We start from the raw sequence: 23,207 nt of genomic DNA, 5'->3' as shown, positions 1-23,207 counted from the left end.
GGGACCCTTCTTAAAGTGTCCCCTGGAGCCCGATATGAGCACTCTTTGCCATTCAACCACTCCCTCTCGGGTGGGTTCCACTTCCCCATGGCTGAGTCAGGTATTTATCCTACTTCTGGATGTTTCTTCTTTTTAGCTGCCAAAGAAGAGGACAGGATGAAGAGAGGTTTTCTTTCCCAGGCAAAGAAACTGTACGGAACCATTGTTTCCCGGAACTGTATAATTGCTTCTAGGCGGAGTTTGGAGCACAACACCCGGGGCAAGATGGCGGCCGGGGTTCGGCCGCTGCCCCGGGTCCGGCCAGACTCGGGGGTATCGGGCTGAGGCGGCGGCAGCTGCGGGCCGGACCCCGAGCGTGGGGGCCTCGAACGGATAAAGATCTCCGGCCTGCGGGTAGCACGTGGAAACAGAATGGTCGATTCTCTGGGTGGCGGGACCGAGGACTGAGGGAGGTTGTCTGGGGGCCGAGTCTTGGCTTAGTGAAGTCGAACTGGAGGTTCTGGGGGCTGACTTTCTGGCTCCAGGGATCTCTCCGTGGCCCCTTTCCATCGATTTTCTTGTTGGAGGCAACTGGCCTTAATAGCCAACTATCTATGGACGAAACGGACTTGTTATTGTCGTTGTTGATGTTGGGCCTTAGGAGGTACCCGAAGTGGAATTGAGTTCTGTGCGCTGGCTGTTTGACCTTGGGTGAATCCAGTCACGTCTCTGACCCTGAGTTTCCTCCTTTTAAAATGGAGTATTTAGATTGTTTTATAATACATTTTAGAGTGGTTCCTGATAGTTCTTAATACAGAAAAACTTGACCCTATTTTTGACTGAATGCCTAGCCACCAAGGAGCCTGGTATTCTCAACTTCTATTTGTGTTGCCATTCTGTAAGTGGGGGAATCCCGAATCTTGTTTGTTTGACTTGCCAGTAAGTAATTCCTTTGGGGTTCAAATTCAGGAACCCGGAGGACACAGTCAAGTTTTGTGCCTTCTCTGCATTTCGCTGTAGATTTCTATGAGCCATTCCTTGGATTATTTGAGACCTATTGTTTATTCTTGAACTAATGGTTTCATTAAGACCCATTGTCTATTCTTGAGCTTTTAAGCTAAAATTGGGGTATTGTAACCTAATAGGATAGGGCCTATGTAAAGGAAAGACAAGTTAAACATCCGTACAGTTTCTGTTTTATGACCTGCCCTTAAATGGTGGCCATTAAGCCTGGAGACCTAGCTTTTTCTATCATAAAGGAAAATCGTTCCAGCAGTATGTATTCATTTTACTACACAGTCTGGACCCTTGTGCGGTTTTGCTGCTCTCTGAAGTTAGTCTCATCTAGAGTAGCTGGGTTTTAAGCAGGTTGCCTAGGAATATAGAGGAAACGCAGAGTCTGAATATTGTCTGTTAGCATTGAAAGCTTGGCTCTGCCACTTATTAATTGTATAACCCAGACTAAGTTTTGTGGTGGGGTGGCAAGAATTGATCTTCTCAGTGTTGCCGTCCTTGTTAGGTGAGACACTTAGAGGACTTATCTCCCCTTCCAGATGCTCTGGATCCTTACCAACTTACTGTTTTCTAAACTCCCTACCTGTATACCTCTTATTTCCATAACCAGATTCTAAGCTTTGTCAGGACTATGTAGTAAGGTTTCCTTAGATATGATCAACTTCCAAATGCCAGTTATTAATATTTTCCCATTCATTCCTAATCTCAATAATGCAGTGACTAAACTAAGGTTAAGAAGGGTAAATGTCCCATACCCTCCTTTAGCAACCCTGAGATTGAGTACTGTTATTATCTTCAGGAAACAAGGGCTTAGAATACTTAAGGGACTGTAAAATAAGAGGTAGGATCAGGACTAGAAAGGTCTGAGGGTCATTTTCTCAGATCTGAGGCCTTTCTGTTAGAGTCTTTGCTGTGTCTCTGTGACTTTTGGGGAATGAGAACGTACGACTCAGTTATGGGTCTTGATCCCTGAACTGTGCAAGTGCGGAGGTGTAGGAGAGAATGAAGAAAACCGCACAGCGTAGACTCTTGCAGTGTAAATAGACACCGTGTGTAAGATTTCTTCATGGGAATAATCCCAAGTAAGGGATCAGAGCCTAGGAGGTCCTGGGGAGCAGTGAGCACTCTCAGGTACAGTCTGCAGCAGCCATTTGTTCTGCTGGGAGAGCACTCCTGCTGCTCCCCTGTCCTGTCTGCTACTGGGGATCTCTTTATTCTTTTTTTAAAAGATTTTTTAAATTTTTATTTTAGGTATATGAGTGTTTTGCTTGCATATATAAATGGGCATGCCCGTGATAAGGAGAGGGCATTGGATCTTCTAGGTCCTGGTTCTCTGCAAGAAGAGCCAGCACTCACAGCCCTGAGCCAGCTCTGCAGCCACTAGTAGGACCATCTTGAGGAGAGAGAGGACTTGATGCTGTAATCGAGCCTTGAGCCCTGCTCATACCTCTCAGGAGCTTGACAGTTCATCATTTCAACAATAGGCCCAGGGGTTCGTGGTCTCAAGTTCTGGATCTGGGAAACCTTAGTTCATCTGGGGCTAGGGAAACAGCTTAATGCTGCAGATGGGAAGATGAGAAAAATAATAGACGGGTTGGGGAGAGATCAGTGGTTGAGAGCACTTGCTGCTCTTGAAGAGGGCTCAAGTTCTAGTCCCACATCACATGGCTCATTTCCAGGGGATCTGACACTCTTTTGGCCCTCCTGGACTCATATCCTCACAGACAGACACACAATTGAAAATAATGCCAAAAAGAGAAAATCCTTTTGTGTCTGTAAAAGCAACACATCTGCTAGGCTCTGTTAGCAGCTCCATAGAACCATGGTACACATGTGTCTGTTCTCATGACAAGCATTAAACCTTATTATCTAAGGCAGAAAACTCTGGGACCCCCTGGGAGTAGGGTTGACAGAGCTGGGGCGGGAGGGGTGGGCTGGTGCCCGCTGTGTGTGAGACTCAGACCCATGTACTTCTTCCTGTGCAAAGGGGGGGCTCCTCATAATCCCATGACTCAAAATGGCCAATTTGATTTGGTTTTGACCCTTCTTTTACCACGCTAGAGATCAGACCTGAGGCCTCAGCTCTGTTTCTCTGCAGTGTGGCCTCCGAGTGTGCACCTGAGGCCTCAGCTCTGTTTCTCTGCAGTGTGGCCTCCGAGTGTGCACCTGAGGCCTCAGCTCTGTTTCTCTGCAGTGTGACCTCCGAGTGTGCACCTGAGGCCTCAGCTCTGTTTCTCTGCAGTGTGGCCTCCGAGTGTGCACCTGAGGCCTCAGCTCTGTTTCTCTGCAGTGTGGCCTCCGAGTGTGCACCTGAGGCCTCAGCTCTGTTTCTCTGCAGTGTGGCCTCCGAGTGTGCACATTCGCTTGCCTTGCCTTTTCAGGGAGAAGTGCAAGCCTGTGCTCTCACAGCAGCCTCCTTTCCCTTCTGTGGCACAAACATTTTTCCAGAGCATTGAAGATGTGAAGGGTGATTGCCTTTTAACATTCCACCACCTCTTGGAGTTACTTTTGAAGCAGTGTCACATTTAGAGGAGACTAGTAGATTTAGAGGGCTTGTTTTAACGATTTAGTTTTATGCGCATTGGTGTTGTAACTGCATGTGTGTCTGTAGAGGGTGTTGGATCTCTGGAACTGGACTAACAGAAGCTGTAAACTGCCATGTAAGTGTTGGGAATTGAACCCAGGTCCTCTGGAAGAGCACCCAAGTGCTCTTAACTGCTGAGCTCTCTCTGGCCTCTAAATAGGTTTTAAAATCTATATTACACTATATTACTTGCACTCAGTAACACTGGGATGCCACACCTACAAAACAGTACTAATTCTGATTTTTTTCTTATGCCAGAAAACCAACTCCTCTGAAACCAGAGGCTTGCGAGGTCACTGATGGTCACCTAGCATCTCCGCTGTACAGGCAGGTTCTCAGGTGAGCTTCTGAGCCTGGCAGAAGAGGGAACAGTTGGGGCTTGCTGCCTCTCTAGTTCTAGCTCTTTCCCTATGATTAGCAGACTCTGCTGGTCTGTTTCAGTAGTTGCCAATGGCACTGGCTGGTAGTAGAACTTTGTGGTAGTGTGTCTGACTAGCCTGCACAAAACAATGTTTCCTTGAGTGTTGCCGATGACAGATAGCCCACCATGCTGGCAAATCCCTGGTGTCATTTGACAGGTGCGAGTCAGATGAGAAGGGGCTGGAGGTCCCTGGATGTATGTTCATGTGACAGGAATCTAGCTCCACTTTTTATTCTAGATGTGTTTCAAAGTGGCTGCTACTTTGGGTGAATTAACCTGGTGAAAGATGCTTTTGCAAAATGCCGGATTTCTGCCTTGGTCAGCTGTGCTGATGAGGCCATGTTTTGGGATAGCTAAAGAAGTCACCCAACTCACCAATTGTGAGGCTCAGTGGGTCAGTGCTGTCAGTCAAAGCCACCCGCTTGGGGCAAAAAAACAATTACTAGTGATCCTGTACTGTTTGGAACCCTGCACAGCACATGTTAGTGAAGAGAGCAGTTCCCCGGTGTGGCCTGGCCGCAGAGTGTGTGACATGTCATTTCCCCTATCCAGATTACATGGGCTGTCATGGCTGCTGGAAATATGCTTGGTGGAAAAAGCCCTTGCCATGCAAACATGAGGTTAGAATTCAGGTTCTCAGAATCCACCTGTGCTGGGCAAGTGTGGCACCTGACTGTAATCCCAGCACTTCAGAGGCAGAAATGGTGTCCCTGAGGGCAATTCAAAATAGGTAGATCATGTGATTTGTGAGCAGTGGGCTCAAGTGAGAAACCCTACATTAAAAAATAAAATGGAGAGTAATAGAGGAAGACATGATGTGTCAGCCCTCCATGTACATGTGTACACATGTATCGATTCATATGGAACATGCAACACATACAAACAACAACAACAAAAAAACCTTGCTTCTTTAAAAAGACCTTGGGGGCCTGCAGGATGGCTCAGTGGACCAGCCTGACATTTGAGTTCGATCCCTGGAATCTACATGGTGGAAGGGGACTACTGACCCCTGCATGTGTCCTCTAACCTGCACACGTTCCGTCTGTGCGCATACTCACAAACATACATGGTGGAAGGGGACTACTGACCCCTGCGTGTGTCCTCTAACCTACACACGTTCCGTCTGTGCGCATACTCACATACATACACTCATGTGCATACACATACAAAGTACAAATGTAGTTTTTAACTGTATTTCTAAAAAAGATTTATCAATTTATGTGTCTGAGTGTTTTGCTTGAATGTGTGGATGTGTATCATGAGTGTGCAACGCCTGCACGGCCAGAAGAAGGCATCAGGTCTCTGTAACTAGAGTTACAGGTGGTTGTGAGCTGCTTTGTGGCTTCTGGAAACTGAACCTGGGTCTTTGCAAGAGCAGCAAGTGCTCTCAATCCATGAGACAGCTCTTCAGCCTCAATAAATATAATTTGTAAAGAAAGACCTTGGGATGCTGAGCTGCCTCAGGTAGAGGAGTAGAAGGACCAGGGGGTAGAGTACAGGTGGCTCAGGGGTAGTGTTGCGGCTGATTGGGGTTTGGGGTGCGGGTGGCTCAGGGGTAGAGGTGTAGGTGACTCGGGGTAGAGGTGATTGCAGATCTGACAGCCTGATTTCAAGCTCCAAGATCCATGTAAAGAAAATCAACCCCTCTGATTGTTTTCTGATCTCTACACATGCACACTGACACGCTTGCCCACACAAACACCACACACACATATACAATGATAACTTTTTGAAATTGCCAGCAAATTGGCACAGCAGTGAGGGCCTGCTGCCCAGCGTGGCAGCCTGGCAGCCTGACCTCCACCTGCAGGACTCACGTGGTAGAATGAGAGAACTGAGTCGTACCTTGTTCTCTGATCTTCCCACGGGCATGATGGGTGTGCACTGTGGCTCCGGTATGTGTCTATACACGCTTGCTCATTCATTTTTGCTCAGATAAAACATAATTAAACACTTTTAAATAATAACCTTTTGGGTTTTTGTTGTTGTTGTTGTTTGTTTTTGTTTTTTCTTGTTTTTTGTTTTTTGATTTTTCAATACAGGGTTTCTCTAGTTTTGGAGCCTGTCCTAGAACTCACTTGGCAGACCAGGCTGACCTCGAACTCAGGAGATCCGCCTGGAGTGCTGGGATTAAAGGCGTGCACCACCACCACCTGCAATAATTTTTTTTTTTTAACATTTTTCCCCCTAGTTTTTCTGGGCGTAGCCCAGGCATCAGTAAAACAGTTGTCGTGTGAATGGGTGGCCCAAGTGATGACAACATAGGTTTCTTCCTTCAGGCCTCACCTGCCACGATGGAAGGTGGCTGTTTTATTGCCTTCTAAGTATGGGGAACGTAGTGGAGAAAGCAAATGTCTAGGAACCTTTTGGCACATGGAGTTAATTGGTGCTCTCTGGATAGGGAAGATTCTCTGCTCTCCACCAAGCCCCGCAATTTCCCCTAAGAAAATGTGAAATTTCCCCTAAGCCACAGAATCTGTGTTCTCTGTGGGTGGTGTGACAGGAGCTGGCAGGAAGTTGAGACTTGGATCAGGAGAGCCATGAGCTCTGTGGGGGATGGAGGCTGCTCAGCACCTCTGCTGCCCTTCGCATCCAAGCCCCACCCGTGTGTGCACAGGTGCCCTACACCAGCTCCTCTTGTCCTTGCAGGGTTCCTGCCGGTTTGCAAACATGTTCACTGTATCTCAGACCTCCAGAGCATGGTTCATTGACAGAGCACGGCAGGCACGAGAAGAAAGGCTGGAGCAGAAGGAGCGGGAGCGTTCAGCGGTGATCATTCAGGCCGTCGTCCGTGGTTTCCTCTGCCGGAGGCGACTGCACAGAGACCTCAGGTGAGAGCAACTCCACCACACGCTTTCTGCCCACTGCTGGTGGGCAGAAAGTGAATCAGTTTTTTCTCATGGTGCTCGAGAAGTGTTCCTGTTGCTCAGTGCTCCTGATTAAGGATGTCTTTTTTTTTTTTTTTTTTTTTTTTTTTTTTTTTTTTTTTTTTTTTTTTTTTTTGACCCTTCCCTATCTAGGAGAGAGACTGATGAGTTTTTTAACACAGATGACTCTGGGTCCAGTAAAAGAAGTGCACTTTGTATTTTTAAGATTGCCAGGAAACTGCTGTTCATATACAGAACTAAAGAGGACAATGAGGTAAGCCCTCTGTCTTAGGGTTTCTGTTGCTGTGAAGAGACACCTTGGCTACCACAGCTCTTAAAAGAAAACGTTTGACTGGGCTGGCTCACTTACAGTTTCAGAGGTTCAGCCCATTATCATGATGGGGAGCATGGCGGCTGCAGGAAGATGTGGTGCTGGAGCTGAGAGTGTTACGTCTTGAGCAGAAGCCAGCGGAAAGTCAACTGACTGTCAAACTGAGGGAAACAAGCAAATGAGACCTCCAAGCACCCCCATACACACAGTGGCACACTTCCCCAACTCTTCCTATGAGAGTGGGGTCAGTTACATTCAAACTAGCACACCCTGTTGTAATTTTAAAAACAGCACAAGAGAGAGAGAGGCCATGCAGCAGAGTTCACTTGGAGGGGTTTTTATTAGGGGAAAGGGAACATAAGAAGAGGGGAGGGCAGGGAGGAAACCAGCCTCTGGGGACAGGACCAGCAGAAAAGAAAAGAAAGGCAGAGAGAGATAAGGAAGAGAGACAGGCAGAGTGGGAGAGGGAGAGAGAGATGGGAGGTGGGCAGGGACATTTTAAAAGGGAACATAGTGAGTGTGCAGAGGAGGTGCTCTTAGCGGCTGGCGCTGAGGACGTATCGCGTCAGGACCCCATGGCTAGGCCAGTGCAGATGCCTGAATGCTAACATTCTTTTTATCACAAAGAGGTGAGGAGTTAGAAAGGGGTAGCAGGTGAGGCAGAGATGAGGACGCCCTGTTCTCAAGACTACTTCTTCCTGACCTGGGGGTGTCATTCATCTTTGGGGGGACCTGGGAAAGCTGGGGTGCTGGCGTATCTGGCTGTTTCACTTCACTGTCTGGGCTCTGTGGAACCATCAGGCATTGCTTGGACCTGGCAAAATGCTGTTTGAGGCAGATCCAAGTCGACTCCCTAGGGCTTAAAGCGCCTGATCCTTTCCTGGACGTGTCTGATGGTCTTGTGCCTCCAGCTCTGTGGCAACAGCTGGTAGTCCTGCAACAATGGCTGGTTAAGAATGGCCAGTGGGTCTCCAAAACATCCCAGTGGGCCAAGGAGGCATAAACAATGATCCAGTTCCCAGGAATGAGGCAGAGAAGATCCAAGGGTCTGTAATTCCTGGCATCCCAGGAATTCAGAGAGGGTCAGTGTCGAGACAGCACAGGCTGGCCAGTGGGTTGTCATGCAGAGGGCAGGGGCCAAGGGCTCTGAGCTCAAAAGAGACACAGTCACCTGGTACCAGGACTTTGAGAAAAGCCAGAAGGCGAGGAGAGGACTGTGCTCAAGAAAGGAAGCCTCACATCCAGGGGAATGGTCAGAGGCTATGTAGAGAAACCCTGTCTTGAGAAACAGAAAAATAAAAACACATTTCTAGGACTCATGAGTTCTGTGAGCCACCAGTTTGAAACCTACCTATAATCTGTATCTGTAGTATCAATGTCTCTAAGAGGGTACTGAGTATGATCGTGCACATGTGAACCACCTGACATGTTGCCTACGTGCTTCAGGTGCCCACCAAACAGGTAGTCCCCTCTTTCTCATTTTTTGATTAGTTTGGAGAATTCATAACCAGCTTTTCTGCCCCTGCAGAGATTGGAGAAGTTGTGCCGTAGCATCCTGAGCAGCATGGACGCAGAGAATGAGCCAAAGGTGAGTGGACCAAGCTGAGAGTCTCTCACGAGTTCCAGAAGGCTCGCTTACATGGTCTGAAAGGTCCTGCTCGGGATCATACACATAAGCAGTTGAGTACTGGGTGGATGAACGATGCTTTGGTCCTCATCTACAAAGCTGTGCTTTGCTCCTGCCTTTTATTCAAAATAGTGACTGCCTTTTCTGGACTGTGATCTCGGGGGTTAGTGTTAAAGTACATGCTGCTTTCCACTTACTCATGCAGACAGCCCACACTCCTGCTCTTCTTGTGTCCTGTAGGTATGGTACGTGTCCCTGGCTCTTTCCAAGGACCTCACTCTGCTGTGGATTAAGCAGATCAAGAATATCCTGTGGTACTGCTGCGAGCTTCTTGAACAACTCAAGGTAAACCAAACCCCCAAACTCAATCCAGCAAGTCTGTGCACACCTGGTACCCAGTGCCTTCATTTGCTCTTTATTTGTGCCTTCAGCAATCTAGCAGAGGATTGAATTGAAATGGATGTCTGGTAAGAGCAGGGTAGATGCTCTGGTTACTGTGACCCCGTCTTGGGAGCACATATTGAACATTGGTTATGTTTGCCACAGTCTCCCACACCAAGGAACCCTCTTCAGGGACAGGGAGGTGGCTGAGAGGGTAAGAGTGTTGTGCAAGCAAGAGAACCTGATTTGAATCCTCAACACATGAACTTTGGCCATGGCCATTAGAGCCTGTAAGCCCAGCAATGGGGAACAGAGACAGGTGGATCCCAGGAACTAGCTGGCCAGCCAGCCTAGCTAAAATGCTAATCTTTGGGTTCAGTGAGAGACCCCATCTCAAAAAACACGATGGAACAATAGAGGAAGACACTGAATGTCCCATCTGCCTCTACATACATGCACAGGTGCACATACCAGCACACCACATGTACACTACACTGCACATGCATAACCTCCACCTCCCCCCAAAACACAAACTAACTCAACAGTCAGGAAGCTGTCCTCCTTCCTGTTCTGGTGTAATGAATTCTAGTCTGTTGCGCTACTAAGGAAGCCCCTTGTTAGTATCCTAGAGAGACACATTAGTACACCTGTGTGTGACAGGCTGAGCCAGAGCCATTTTAGAATGCATTCTAAAGCATGGCAGCTGTCCCTTCCTCTTCCTGTAATCGCATAGCCAGCAGTTCCGACCTCAAACTCTGACCCTGTCCTGTCTTGACCACAGAGAAAAGGAGGCCACCTTTCCTAGCTGGGAAATTCCTGAGGACTTCTAAAGTCCCAGGAGGATCCCGAGCTCAACCCTGAACCCTTCTTAGAGACACAGCCTGGTCCTGAGGCCACTTTCAGGCTGTACACAGAGGAGGGCAGGATGTGAGTGGACAATGAGCTGCCACCTCCGTGGGGAGCCAGAGCTTGCAGGTAATCAGTGCAGTAAGTGTCCCCAAAGTCCCCAGTGATCATGTTGAGAGACTGATGGACGACTCTTGCCACAGCCCCGCCAAGGTAACGAACCAGTAGCTGTGCACTTCACAGCCGATCAGTGAAGCATCGGGGTACAGAGCGGGGTCTTCACACTTTATCCCCATCCTTAGAGCTCCAAGATTCCCACCACAGTGCCGCAGGCCCGAGCGGGCAGGTTAGTCATGTGCACGCGCATGTGTGTACACACTGCATTCCCCAATAGGTCTCTGCCAAGAGGCCCTTCTTTGAAAACCTAGGAACAAGCTGCAGAGATGCCTCAGAAGTGAAGCGTGCTGGCAACTCTTCCAGAGGACCTGTATTCCATCTCCAGCACCCCATCAGACAGCTCTATACTGCATACTGCAGGTCTCTGAGCCTAGAGAGCAGTCGCACATTTGCCTGGCTTACTCTTGCAAAACAGGAAAAGCATCACAGTTACAAGAAGCGGCAGCAGAAGCCGGGCTGAGCTGAGCCAGCACTGTTGTCAGTTAGCTGGTGCGTTAGGCTGTTATTCATCACAAAGCAGCATTCCTGTCCCAGTCAACAACTAAGGAAGCCAAGGCACAGCCATTAAATAGCGAGGCCAGAGGTTGTCGCCCCAGACCCCATTAGTCTGTGTTGCATCTCCCCTCTGCTACAGCATACAGTCAGCTGGAAGCACAGAGTGAGGTGTTTAGGCCAGGGAATTCTAGAATATATCGTGTGGACTCCGTTGTGAGTCAGCTGCGCAGTGCGGGATGTCCACGCGCCGTGGAGTGGGATCATGGGCATGAGCGTTAATGTTACTCCGTTGTTTGCAGCCGGAAATCTTGCAAGACTCCAGGCTCATCACACTGCACCTCACCATGCTTGTCACCTTCACAGACACGTCAACATGGAAGATTCTCCGGGGGAAAGGTGTGTGGACCCGCTTCAGAAATCTTTCCCAACCAGCATTTCCACAGAGGGAGACGCCTCTGGCTCATGAGAAGCACTTTGGCCACACAAGCTCAGGGAGGCTCGGAGCCTAAGCCTGTGCACTTGGCACTTCCTGCCAGGCTCCTTCATAGTACCCAGTGTTTGCTAGCATGTGCCTGCCTTTGAACTTTGTATGTGAGGGCGTTTGTTCCCTGCTCCTGTTTCTGACTCCCCCAGCACCCTGTGTGAATAGTGGACTCCACTGAGGCCTTCTTGTGTTACATGTTTTTTTAAAAAGTTAAAGAAAAAAATAGTAAGGGGCTGGAGTGGAGTAAGGGGCCCAGTCGTTAGGAACAGTGACTGCTCCTCCAGAGGACCCCTGGTTGGATTCTCAGCATCCAAATGGTGGCTCACAACTCTATCCCTGACTCCAGTTACAGGGGATCCAGGCAGACATGTTACACGTACATACATGCAGGAAGAGTGCTCATACACATTAAGTAAAAATAAATCTTAAAAATTTTTAATAATAATACTATTTTGCCCATAAAATTTCACTGAAAAGTTTCCTCCTTCCCAGTGTTGGACACATTCACTCAGCACTTAGCCTCATACATGCCAAGCACCGTGATGTCACTGGAGATACAGTGGTGGGCAGTGCTTGAGAGGTGGAGTCTGCCGAGTTGATGGCTACCGAGCGGAAGCCGCATCCACAGCCTGGGAGCCACCAGCTGCAGACTGGAAATACATGGAAGAACTTGCCCCTGTAGGAATGCGTAGGTTCTCAGTGCGCTGCAGCCTCTTTCCAGAGCAGTTATATTGTACCGGGTGCTGGAAGTTGTCAGCTGGTGATCTAAAATTCATGGAAAATTCTGTTCCATGCAAATCTTATGCCCTGAGTGAGCAAGAAAGTGTTGGTTTTATGCATTTTTCTGGACTCAGGAAGGGTCCCAAAGCTATTAAGTTCTGAGTCCTGCTAGGCAGAGGAGACAGGACCAGCAGTGTTTCTGGCTAGGGGTCAGATGATCGACCCATTGAGGTAACACACTTGAGCCAAACCTGTGAGAATGGGCCTCCCAGGGCTCTAAGGGACTAAGAGCATAGGCAGAATGTCCCTTCCCTTGGGGTCATGACTCCGGGCTTTGTGTCAGATGCTTGTCTGTAGCTGTGCTAAAACACATGATAAAAGAAGAAGAGAAGAAAGGGGTTCCCTTTTGCCTGACAGTTGGGGCGGGGGAAAAGTGGGCAGCAGGAGCTAGAGATGTCAGTTGGGAACCAGAGTGGGCTCATCTTGTACCAGGAAGCAGGGACAGAGAGCAGGGCAAGGCTATGAAATCTCAAAGCCCTACCCACACACACACCTTGTGACACGCTTCCTCCGGCAAATTTCTACTTTAAGGTTTAAGAATCCTTAAGGGTAAGTTCCACAGCTTTCCAGTAAGCATCACCTGCTGGGGACAGTGTCCAGTTGCTGGGGGCATTTCTCATTCAGCCCCTCCCCCTTTGTCCTGCATAAATTGCTCACATTATGGCAAGAGATTGCCTTCTCACACTGTTTCCTTCATTTAGGTGAGAGCCTTCGACCAGCCCTGAACCACATTTGTGCAAATATAATGGGCCATCTCAACCAGCGTGGATTTTACTCTGTGTTACAGGTCTGTGACCCCATCCCTAATGTGTCCCTGCAGTGCCTGAACTGGAGTTTCCTGTGGGTTCACATGTGCCTTGTGTCCTCCCTTGCGGAGAGAGCTGAGCACTCAGTGTCCTTTTCATCCCTCACTTCAGGTCACTGGTTTTGTAGGGAGGACAGTGGCACTCAGCCCCAAGAATGTTGTAGCGAATGGATTCGAGGGCAGCCCAGAGTCTTGACTGACAGTGAGGCCATGGTAGGAGGCCCCGGGGCTGCTGCAGCTCCTTGGTAGAGGGGCCCGTGCGTTTCTAACTCAGCATCCTCAGATGGCATCCGTCAGTTCCATACACGATGCCAGTTCTCAGGCCGGAAAGTGGGAAGAGTAAGTTGCTCCTGAGATGCTGTGGACTTTCCAGGCTTTAGAAGGAACGTTGATGCAACCCTTCCTTCTTCCTGATGCGGGAATGGTCCATCTCCCAGTTCAGTTGCACATCTCCACAGCATGTAGTAGCATGTGTGCAGAACGTGTCATGGCGACTGTTATCCTCAGCTGGAACAATGAGCAGTTAAGCTTAAGTCACATTTCACATGGCTTTTTTTTTTTGGTTTTTTGAGACAGGGTTTCCCTGTAGTTTCTAGAGCCTGTCCTGGAACTAGCTCTTGTAGACCAGGCTGGTCTCGAACTCACAGAGATCCGCCTGCCTCTGCCTCCCGAGTGCTGGGATTAAAGGCGTGCGCCACCACCGCCCGGCTTCACATGGCTTTTTTTAAACTCACTGTTTGAGGATTACTGTGCTGCCCAAGCCAACCTCAACCCCCAAGACGTGAGTGCCTCAGCCTCCTGGGAATCCAAGACTGCTGGGGGGCACTGCACCCCACTCGCAGATACTCATTTCCTTAGCTGTTGTTGGCTATTCCTTAGCTTAGATGCATGGAGAGGACATTACAATATTATGCTGAAGCATCGTAGTGATGAGCGGAAGGGCCCTCCACACTCAGCAGCTCCCTGCTTTTTGAGCGGTTTATCTCAAGTGTTCGTTCCTGTTACCTTTTCGCTTCCTTTTTGTTTTGTTTGAGAGGTCTGCTGTGTAACCTGTTGTGTAGACCAGGCTGGCCTCAACCTCAGAGATCTTCCTGCCTCTACTTCCTAGTGCTGGGATTAAAGCATACGCTACCACTGCCAAGCCCCTCTTCTGAGTGGACAAACGGCTGTGCTCGATGCTCAGGCTGACAGCATGAACGTTCTTTTCAGGTACTGCTGACCCGCGGCCTGGCCAGACCCCGGCCCTGTCTGTCTGCAGGCACTTTAACAGCGACCTTCTCTCTAGCATTACGGTAAGATGCCAGCTGTGAGGCTGGTGCCCCTGCACCCTTCTTACTCCCCTTGCTCACCCACCTTGTCATGATTTGTAAGAAGTGTTCATCCTAGTGAAAGTGCCATTTCTACAACAATTGACACTGTCCCTCGACCTTCAACAATGAATCTTTTGCCGTTTTATATTAGGGCAGTGATTTGCAGTGAATTAGGTAACTGTATCAAGTTAGTCTTCCTTTTGAGTTCCTAAGAGAAAAAGGAGGACCAGCCCAGGGCAGGGGGAAGGTCCCGAGAGAATGGGGTTGGAAATACGGGCAGGAGATGCTGGCATTGGAGCAGCAGAGAGAGTGTGAGCATGTGGTGTGTGCATGTGGTATTCACCGCACTTTGTTGATATAGTGTGTAAATGTGTAGACATGAGAGGTGTCCTTAGAGAACTGCCAAGTGGGAAGAGCTGTATTCCTACCTGCTCTATAGAGTATTCACAGTATGTTGAGAGGATCACATACATACCTGGAGAGAGGTTGGTAACTGGCCCTGACGGAAAGGGCACCACTGTCGAGCTAGCTCAGGATGCGCAGCCTCCGCCTTTGCCAACGGATGCTTGGCACAGCTCCCAGTGCTGAGCGCTCTGAGGTCTGTGGGTCTCACAAAGCCTCTTCGATTTGCTTGGTCAGATGTCTGAGCATGGAGTCCCCTACCCTGTGTTTGCATGGCGGGTGTGTCTATTCTTATCCCGGGTATTGTGTTCTATGGAACCTCTTTGCATGGTGACCCTGCCAAGCCTGTGTTGGTGATCATCTGTAAGGGGCTAAAAAGTAAGCAGTTCCAGCTCTGGATCATTCGGCCTCTGTCACAACTCCTGTCCCTGCAGTGGGAGGACAAACTCAGCGAAGACAACAGGTAGTCTAGGCTCAAGAGTTTTCCATCACTAACATCAGCCCAGTTGGCTGGGCTGGAAGACCCTGGGTTTGATCCCCAGGACCACAGACACTGGCACTGTGGTGCTTGTCTGTAAGGAGGCAGAGGCAAAGGATTAGAAGTTCAAAGTCACCGTGACTACACAGTGAGACGGAGGCCAGCCTGGGATACCTTAGCCTTGCCTCAGAAAACAGCACAAAACAAATGAGAACTCTGGTGGCTCCGCAATTTCTCTGTGGAGCATCCCACTGACCTCTCCTTGAGGCCAGCCTTCTCCACAGCCTTCTCTACTGAACAGCACTTTTCTCCCTCCGAGTCTGCAGATAATTGAGCAGGGTCAGGGCTGGCAAGATGGCTCCAAGGGAAAGGCACACACCTGGGTGAGCCTAATAATCTACATAAAGGTGGATGGAGAAGACACCACAAAATTGTCCTCTGACCCCAGCCCTCAGCTGGCACACCCACACACATGCGTGTGTGCACATGCACTGTATCAGTAAATAAAATAAAAAAGACGTCACCATTGTCAGGAATATAGTAGAAATCCAGGAAGATATGATGTACTTGAACATGACCGCTAAATCCTTTGTGCACGTAGCTGGAAATCACAAACTATGCATTCTCCACATATTCTCTTATCTCCATTTTATAGAAAAGGAAGCTAAAGCCCTGAGAGGTCAAAACATTCAGTGGCACAGCAGGGAGAGGTCAGGCCGGGCATTAAGCCCACTCAGACTCTGGAGCCTACACTTGGAACTTTATTCTCCGTGTCTGCTTGCACAGTGGACACACTTGGATCCTAAGAGCAATACACATTTGAGGAGATGGCACAGGGGCCTTCCCAACCTTGTGCTGTTCCCTGAGGCCCTCCTGGCCCACGTGCATAGCTATGTGCTCAGTAGTTGCGGTTCCTGTGTTGCCTGTTACCATCCTCAACCTGGTTGCATTATGAACTCTTTGCCATTTCTACCCTTTTTTTTTCTGTCCTATTGAAGCTGGGAGGAGTCATTATTTGCTTTTTGTTTGTTTGTTTGTTTTTTGTTTTTCAAGACAGGGTTTCTCTTTGTAGCCCTGACTGTCCTGGAACTCACTCTGTAGATCAGGCTGGTCTTGAACTCACAAAGATCCACCTGCCTCTGTCTCCTGAATGCTGAGATTAAAGGCGCGCGCCACCGCCACCTGGCTAGTCACTTACTTCTTGTCAGTCTCATTCTTTTCCATTGTTGCCTGCATGGCTTCTGCGCTGGTTAGTCTTCACCGTCGGCCTGTGCTGGTTAGTCCTCACTGTCACCCTGACCCCACTGAGTCACCTGGTAAGATAGTCTTAATGAGGGCTGGACTCCCTTTCTGTTGCCATCATCGGGAGTGTCAAATTCTGGAGTGCTTTCCTTGCCCTAGAAGGAACCTGCCCACTAACAGTTGCCCTCATCTGTTGTCTGCTGAGTCCTGCAGAACAGTTCGTCTCCTTTGGGTTGGCCTGTTCTGGACAGCTCGCCTGAGTGGGGTTAGACACCATGTGTTCTGTTGTTAGTAGTGTATTTTATTTGCACAGAGTTTTCAGCTCATCTCTTCAATGATCCAGCACCTGTTTATGGCCCAACACTACTGTGCGAACAAACTGGATGGGATGTTGTGTGCCACAATCATTTCTGTATGAGTTTGTGTGTAGGATGTGTGTCCAGTTCTCTAGGCGTGAAATAGCATGGTCATGAACACTTAACGTTGGTGAGAAACCACCCTGCTGTTTTCCAGAGCGTTCATTCCCACTAGCAGCTGGTGGGGATGCAGGTGCCAGGTTCTCCCCAGCTTTACCAACTGCTCCGTGAGTATGAAGTGCTGTCTCAAGGTCATTGGCATTAGTAGTCCCTGGCAGCTGGTGCCACCATGTTGTCAAGTGTCTCTTTCAGAGAGACGTCAGTTGAGTTCTTTTGGCTATCTCCCTGCCCTGGTTTTGTTCTTTGGTTTGAACCTAGTGTTAAACAATGTAGCCAAGGTTAGCCCCAAGCCCTTGCTCTTCTTTTCCCTGCCTTCCTCGGTGGGACTACAGGCATGTACTACCTGTATGGCTTGTTCAGCCATCTTCAGATTGGGTTGTCTACTACTGAGTTAGTGAGTTCTTTTTGTGCTCCAGATGCAAGTCTCCTGGCAGGTGACGAGGTCTGCAGCCACTTCCACTTTGTGCTCATCTCTCTGCCTTCTGGGTAGGGTGTGTGATCACACGCCATACTGGCTTTGATGTTGTACAATTAGTTACTTTTCTTTGTACTTACACTCTTAGTGCCATATCTAAGAAATTTTTATGTAACTCCAGGGCCCAAAGATGTCTGGGTTTTTTTCCTACAAATTTGATGATTTTAGTTATAGGATTATTCTGAGTTAACTTTTGTGGATGCTGTGAGATACCGGTGTCACTGTCCTTTTGGTGCTCTGTTTTGTTTTCTGTGCTTGAGCCTTGATATGCTGGACGAGTGCCCTGCCACTGGGCTACCCTTTGCCCTCGGTGTTTGGAGACTGAGCCTCATATATAGCCCCGGTTAGCCCTGAGTATGATTCTTCTGCCTCAGTCCCCCTGTGCTGGGGCTACTTGTATGCAGTGTCATGCCCATCCTAGGTTGTTCTTATGGGAATAATGCGTGCTTATTGTAAAATCCCAGAGAACACAGAAAACAGAAAGAAGGGGCTGTTTCCCATGCTCACGTTGCCCAGAAAAGCATGTTGTTGACCTTCTCCTCTGTTTTTCAGGTTATTTTGTACTTTTTTATTTTGTAACTTATGTGTATACTTTATATGTTACTATCAGGCTGTGGTAAACTCTGCATAAAGTGTGAGGTAATGGCGAGTTGTCCCCAGGGATGCACTTGGGTGGCACTGCTGGGTTGAGGAGTGCGCTGTATGGAAACTTTCTCCATTCTTATCAGGAGCCCCTCCCATCTGCGGATGACCTTTCCCTGCTGTGCAGCAGTGTGTCCGTGCCCCCCCCCCCCCCCCCCCCGTCACCCCGTCACTTGCACTCACCCAGCTTATCTGCCCTTTCTGGCTAGTCCTGTAGTCGCTGCGCAGTTCTCAGACAACCTGATGCGACCGTTCGTCATCCACATCCTGTCGGTGCCTGCTCTCGTGACTCATCTCGGTACAGTGACCCCTGAGGTGAGCGTGCGCGAGACTCAAGAGCAAAACAGTTCCTCTGCTGATTCCCACTCCCTCCCCCAGTTTTCCCAGTAGCTGGTGTAGACGTGTTTCTGTTAGCAGCCAGGAAATCAGGTTCCTGTTGTCACCCTCCATCTCCTTGACACTTGAAAGCAGTGTTCTGCCTAAGCGAGGGTAGTGAGCAGTGTAGGTCCACGCCTCTCGGGAATGCCCTGCCCGGCCCCCGTTACCTGTCTGCCGTCACTTCCAGCGCCTCAGTGTCTTAGAATCCCACGACATGCTTCGCAAATTCATCGTCTTTCTAAGAGACAGTGACCGGTGCCGCGATGCTTGTGAAAGTCTAGAAGGCTGTCGTACGCTGTGTCTGATGGGTGAGTCGAGGAGGCGGGGTTTGGGTTGGTTATGGCCGTGGGGGAAGCCTATGTGTTCTGTTAAGGTCATCAGTTACACTTAACAGAAGTTAATATGAAACCAGGTTCATCTCCGTAGTGCGGATGATGAACAGATAGAATCTCATGTAGAATAGTACTCAGTGGACGCTGTGTGGTTAGTTGGCTGCAGAGTTCTTCCCTGAAAGGGAGGGCTCAGATCAGAGTGGTGTAGCTGTTACAGTGTCTTTTGTACATTGTGGGTGGATCCATTTGAACACAGAGCAGACACCTAATTCTCTGACAGAGCTGTTCTTAGAGATTGGCACTCCTAAGACACACAAACTCCAGCTAGCCTTACTTATAGCTCTTGTGTCGAGGACTGGACCCCAAGGGTAGAGTACTTTGGTAAACACTGAATACAGCCATATCCCAGGACATATAGCTAATGCTACATCTTATGTTCCTCCTGGTTTTTAAGTGTTACTGACGCATTAAAATGCCATGCTGAGTGTCCCTCTGTGTGCCTGGCAGTCCAGTCTCTTCCTATAGTAGCTATAGGGAGCGTGGGCATCACTACTCCTGCCTTACAGCCAAGGATGTGATTTCAGGCTGGGTTGAGAGCTATGTTGCTCATCTGTGACCACACTGGGATTTCAGATCATCGAGTCAGCTTGGTTCCTTCAGCCTCTGGCGCTGGCTGAAATCCTTGCTGAGTCACAGCCACCCGAGCCTCGGGCAGAGACCAGGGCTGCGAGACCCCGCAGCACACCTGTCTGGCATCGTGTTCAGCCTTCTCTCTTCATAGGCAACATCCTCCACTTGGGCTCCCTCAACCCCAAGGTGTTAGAGGAAGAAACAGATGGGTTTGTGAGCTTGCTCACGCAGATGCTGTGCTACTGCCAGAAGTACGTGTCCCAGAAGAAGTCTAACCTCACCCACTGGCACCCTGTGCTCGGCTGGTTTTCCCAGTCTGTGGACTATGGGTATGTTTGGAGAAAGCTTTTCGTTCTCCCTCTCTCCCTCCCTCCCTCCCTCCTGTTCTCACCTTCCAGCTTTCGTGGTTTTGTTTTGCTATAGAAATAATAGGCACTTATTATATAAAATAGATATGACCAGGGGATTGGCTCACTGGTGGAGGGCTTGCCTAGCAGGTTCAAGGCCCTGGGCTCAGTCCCCAGAGCCAAGAGAACATTAAACCACCCCAAATTCTCATATGCAAATGATCTGGGCAATTGGGCTTTCATCCTTTCCCTTCATTGATAGTTTTTACTGTGTAGAGATGACATCATATGGCTTTTCACGTTTTTAATTGGTACATGATGAACCTTGTCCATCTTCTCCAGTACCACTCTCACTGATTGACGAGGCAGCCTTGCCTTGGAGACACCAAGACAGGGCAAATGATTTAAAGGGGTAACAGTCCCTCTGGCCTTTCCACAAGGTGGAATATGAGCGTTTTAGACTCAGAATCATTAGAACCGCAAGAGTGGAAGAGCAGAGGTGAAGGTAGGCAGCCACACGACAGAAGTGTGTGCCCTGGGATGGTGCCAGGCTGAGGCATCTCCGATATCCCACTGGTCTCTGTTAGGTACCCGAGGACATCCTTGAGACCCATCCAGACATTAAAAGACATTGCCCCAGGAAGACACTTCTGTGTGACACCCCACCTGGGGAGCAAGGGCCCATGCACTAGGCGCACCTTGCCTTCTTTACTGAAGCTCTTCTCCTCTCCTCACCCATTTCCCCATGCCTCCGAGAGCACGCTGGGCCCTGATAGGGTTGTCTCCATGTCTTGATGCTGCACTCCACGGCCTGGCTTGTGCCCAGTGGGTTATGGCTGTCCCCACAAAATTGTGGGGGCCAGCTTAGGGTCTTGATGGATTCTTGGAGTTGGGGTGGTGCTGGGAATGCAGCCTGAGTGGAAAGGTGCCCCTAAGGCAAGGAGACCCTGGAGGTCTGGCGCTTTCTTAGGCGTTGGACTGGCTGAGTGCAAGAGAGGTGCAGTTGCTGACGGCAGCGCGGGAGGCGGCTGGAGCGACAGGAGATGCAGGTGGGACGCCTGCACAGATCCAACCCCTCGGTGGCAGTTTCTTCTTCCCTGCTTGTCTGTTGGTTTTTAGACAGAAGCTCATTATGCAACTCAAATTAGCCTCTAACTTGCAACATTCAAGTCTCCTGAGTGCTGGGATTGCAAGCTAGTGACCTGCCAGCTCTGTCCGTATTTACTCTGTCCCCTGTATGGAAGCCACCTGGGACGACAGTGGGTGGCACTGACACGCCTGTCTCCTGCTCTGTCCTAGCCTCAATGAGTCCATGTACCTGATCACCAAACAGCTGCAGTTCCTATGGGGAGTGCCTCTCATCCGCATTTTCTTCTGTGACATCCTCAGCAAGAAGCTGCTGGAGCACCCGGAGCCAGCCCCTGTGCAGCCATCATCCCCACAGAACGTGCTTCCAGTGAAGAGTGAGTGGCCACCCTCAGCCAAAAGGCAGCTCCTGCACCTTACTGTGTGAATGCCTCACTGCCTGTGGGTCACTCACCCCTCCCACTACCATCTGCAGGCTGCTTAAGTCAGTGATAGGTCATAGGTTAGAAATAAGAGCCTGTGAGCTAGAGAGGGGCAGAGCATGCTCAGGGGGTCGCTCTGCTGCCGCTGAGCTTCAGCTTGTCTACAAACTTCCCAACAGCCAAAGGAAAAATGGTTTTGTGAACCCTTTTTTTCTTTCTATCAGGGAGGAGCAGGAAGTCCATTTTGTAGGGACTTTAAGGGTTTTTAGTTTAGTTATAAATCTCCACACAAGGAGCCACTGAGGCATAGGCCAGGCTGGCACCTCAGGAGCACCCCGGGGTAGAGGTGGGTACTGAAGAAAGAAAGCTTTCTCACTCTGCTGTGAGCATAGGTAAGGAAATGTGACCAGCATGTGACCTGGGATTTCTGCCTGCATCGCTATGTCCCCAAATGAATTCACAGAGCCAGGTTTCTGATGCAAATTACATAAGCGTTTTTAATAATATTCAAACTCGAGTTTGGGCCACACCTCCACCACCCAATGCAGTGGGTGAGAGAAGGGGCAATCTTTTAAAGGGGAAATGCCGTAATCAGAGCAGTTCAAGGTTAGGGATTGGGTGAGGGGCACATAGGATAACGAAATTTCTGAACCCATTGGTCAGTTTTTGGGCATGAAAACCTAACAAAGAGGGCTGGAGAGATGGCTCAGTGGTTAAGAGCACCGTCTGCTCTTCCAAAGGTCCTGAGTTCTATTCCCAGCAACCACATGGTGGCTCACAACCATCTATATTGAGGTCTGGTGCCCTCTTCTGGCCTGCAGGCAGAGTACTGAGAATACTGTATACATAATAAATAAATCTTTAAAAAAAAAAGAAAACCTAACAAAAAGCTATAAATTACTAACAAGGGATCTTCAAGGACAGGATGCCTCCCAAGAACATCTGGACCTTGTGAAATTTTATGGCCCTGCTCCCTATCTTCTTAATTGGCCATTTTTAGGGCATCTGTTCCAATTCTGCTATGGCAGCACATTTCTGGAGCTGAGATCGCCCGCCCCCCAGCTCATTATATGACTTAAGATGAAGCCCCTTCTTTAAAATGGAGTTTGCAAAGTCAGGTCCTCAGAGGATAAATGATGGTTCTGCTGCTGGTAGGTGGTGGTGAGTGTGGGCTCCACGCGCATCACTTCTTCTGCCTATGGACAGGAATGCCGAAGGCAGAAGCAGAATGCCATTCAGCCAAGACATGAGGCCTCCAGAACACATCTACAGCGCCCGGGCCCGGTCCCTGCTCTGTCCTCCTCTGATATCGTCCTCAACATTACCCCATGTCTTCATAAAATTCTGTGACACAGTCAGAGAATGTCACGAGAGCTGAGCGTGGCTGGCTTGTGCTGACAAGCCCTGTGGTGATCTGAACGGGTCTCTGGGTTTCACTAAAAACCCAGTGTTAGCTTTTCCCCAGTTTATCCCAAAGGAACACATTGCACTGTGCCGCAGCCCTGCCGCCCCTGCCGTGACTAGGGTTCTTGCCATGCTCTTCCTCGACAGGTGGGAGCTGGCAGCTGGCTGAATTTCTGCTGTGCATCTTCTTCCCTCCGTGCCAGGTCTCCTCAAGCGTGCGTTTCAGAAGTCGGCTTCCGTTCGGAACATTCTCAGGCCTGTCGGGGGCCGGCGCGTCGACTCCGCCGAGGTGCAGAAGGTCTGCAGCATCTGTGTGCTCTACCAGACCTCGCTGGCGACTCTCACGCAGATCCGCCTGCAGATCCTCACAGGTCAGACCCGCTTCCACAGTGGGCAGGCAGTTTTCCAAGGGTTAGAGATTGGTGAGCCTCTGATGGCTCAAGCCAGCCTCATCATGGCACTGCCATATTGTTCCCCTATGAGCTCTTTAATTACAAAGTACAACTTTTTTAAGATCTTTTCTGAGTAGAACACAAAGAGACAGGAAGAAGACTGTAAACAGCCTTACACCATCACCTCCTAGCAATGCCCACCTGTGCCCAGTGAGCTCACACGCAGTATAGGTGTGTTCAGACAGACATATCTCATCCTACCCTTTTCTGCTCATCACCCATAAGCATTTATCATGTCAGTTCTTCAGAAACCTCATTTTTATTGGCTGCATGATGCTCATCATATGGATATGCCCCACATTTTCTTTTAGCTGAGCAAGAAAATCTCTTCTGTAAGGAC

The 23,207-nt window shown here is 49.4% G+C and overlaps 1 protein-coding gene across 2 annotated transcripts in view; it reads left to right on the top strand.

Annotated features, from left to right (window-relative positions):
- Nucleotides 1–10: 10 nt before the first annotated feature.
- Ube3b (ubiquitin protein ligase E3B) overlaps nucleotides 11–23,207 on the top strand; it is a 52,839-nt gene continuing 29,642 nt past the window's right edge. The window contains exons 1-14 of one of the 2 annotated variants that reach the window (XM_038344778.1): nucleotides 11–100; nucleotides 3,836–3,916; nucleotides 6,648–6,829; nucleotides 7,019–7,139; nucleotides 8,725–8,784; nucleotides 9,064–9,168; nucleotides 11,022–11,118; nucleotides 12,688–12,773; nucleotides 14,001–14,083; nucleotides 18,026–18,131; nucleotides 18,382–18,502; nucleotides 19,308–19,485; nucleotides 20,803–20,966; nucleotides 22,619–22,786. In XM_038344778.1, the coding sequence (XP_038200706.1) occupies nucleotides 6,669–6,829; nucleotides 7,019–7,139; nucleotides 8,725–8,784; nucleotides 9,064–9,168; nucleotides 11,022–11,118; nucleotides 12,688–12,773; nucleotides 14,001–14,083; nucleotides 18,026–18,131; nucleotides 18,382–18,502; nucleotides 19,308–19,485; nucleotides 20,803–20,966; nucleotides 22,619–22,786 (1,450 nt within the window). In that variant the 5' untranslated portion in view covers nucleotides 11–100; nucleotides 3,836–3,916; nucleotides 6,648–6,668. Of the gene's footprint in view, nucleotides 101–257; nucleotides 394–3,835; nucleotides 3,917–6,647; nucleotides 6,830–7,018; nucleotides 7,140–8,724; nucleotides 8,785–9,063; nucleotides 9,169–11,021; nucleotides 11,119–12,687; nucleotides 12,774–14,000; nucleotides 14,084–18,025; nucleotides 18,132–18,381; nucleotides 18,503–19,307; nucleotides 19,486–20,802; nucleotides 20,967–22,618; nucleotides 22,787–23,207 lie in introns of those variants that run through there. The other variant, XM_038344777.1, reaches the window with a different exon arrangement.

The sequence above is a fragment of the Arvicola amphibius genome, chromosome 10, assembly GCF_903992535.2.
Source record: "Arvicola amphibius chromosome 10, mArvAmp1.2, whole genome shotgun sequence".
Lineage (NCBI taxonomy): Eukaryota > Metazoa > Chordata > Mammalia > Rodentia > Cricetidae > Arvicola > Arvicola amphibius.
Note: the sequence above shows the minus strand (reverse complement) of the source record. Positions and strands in the feature narration are given on the sequence as shown.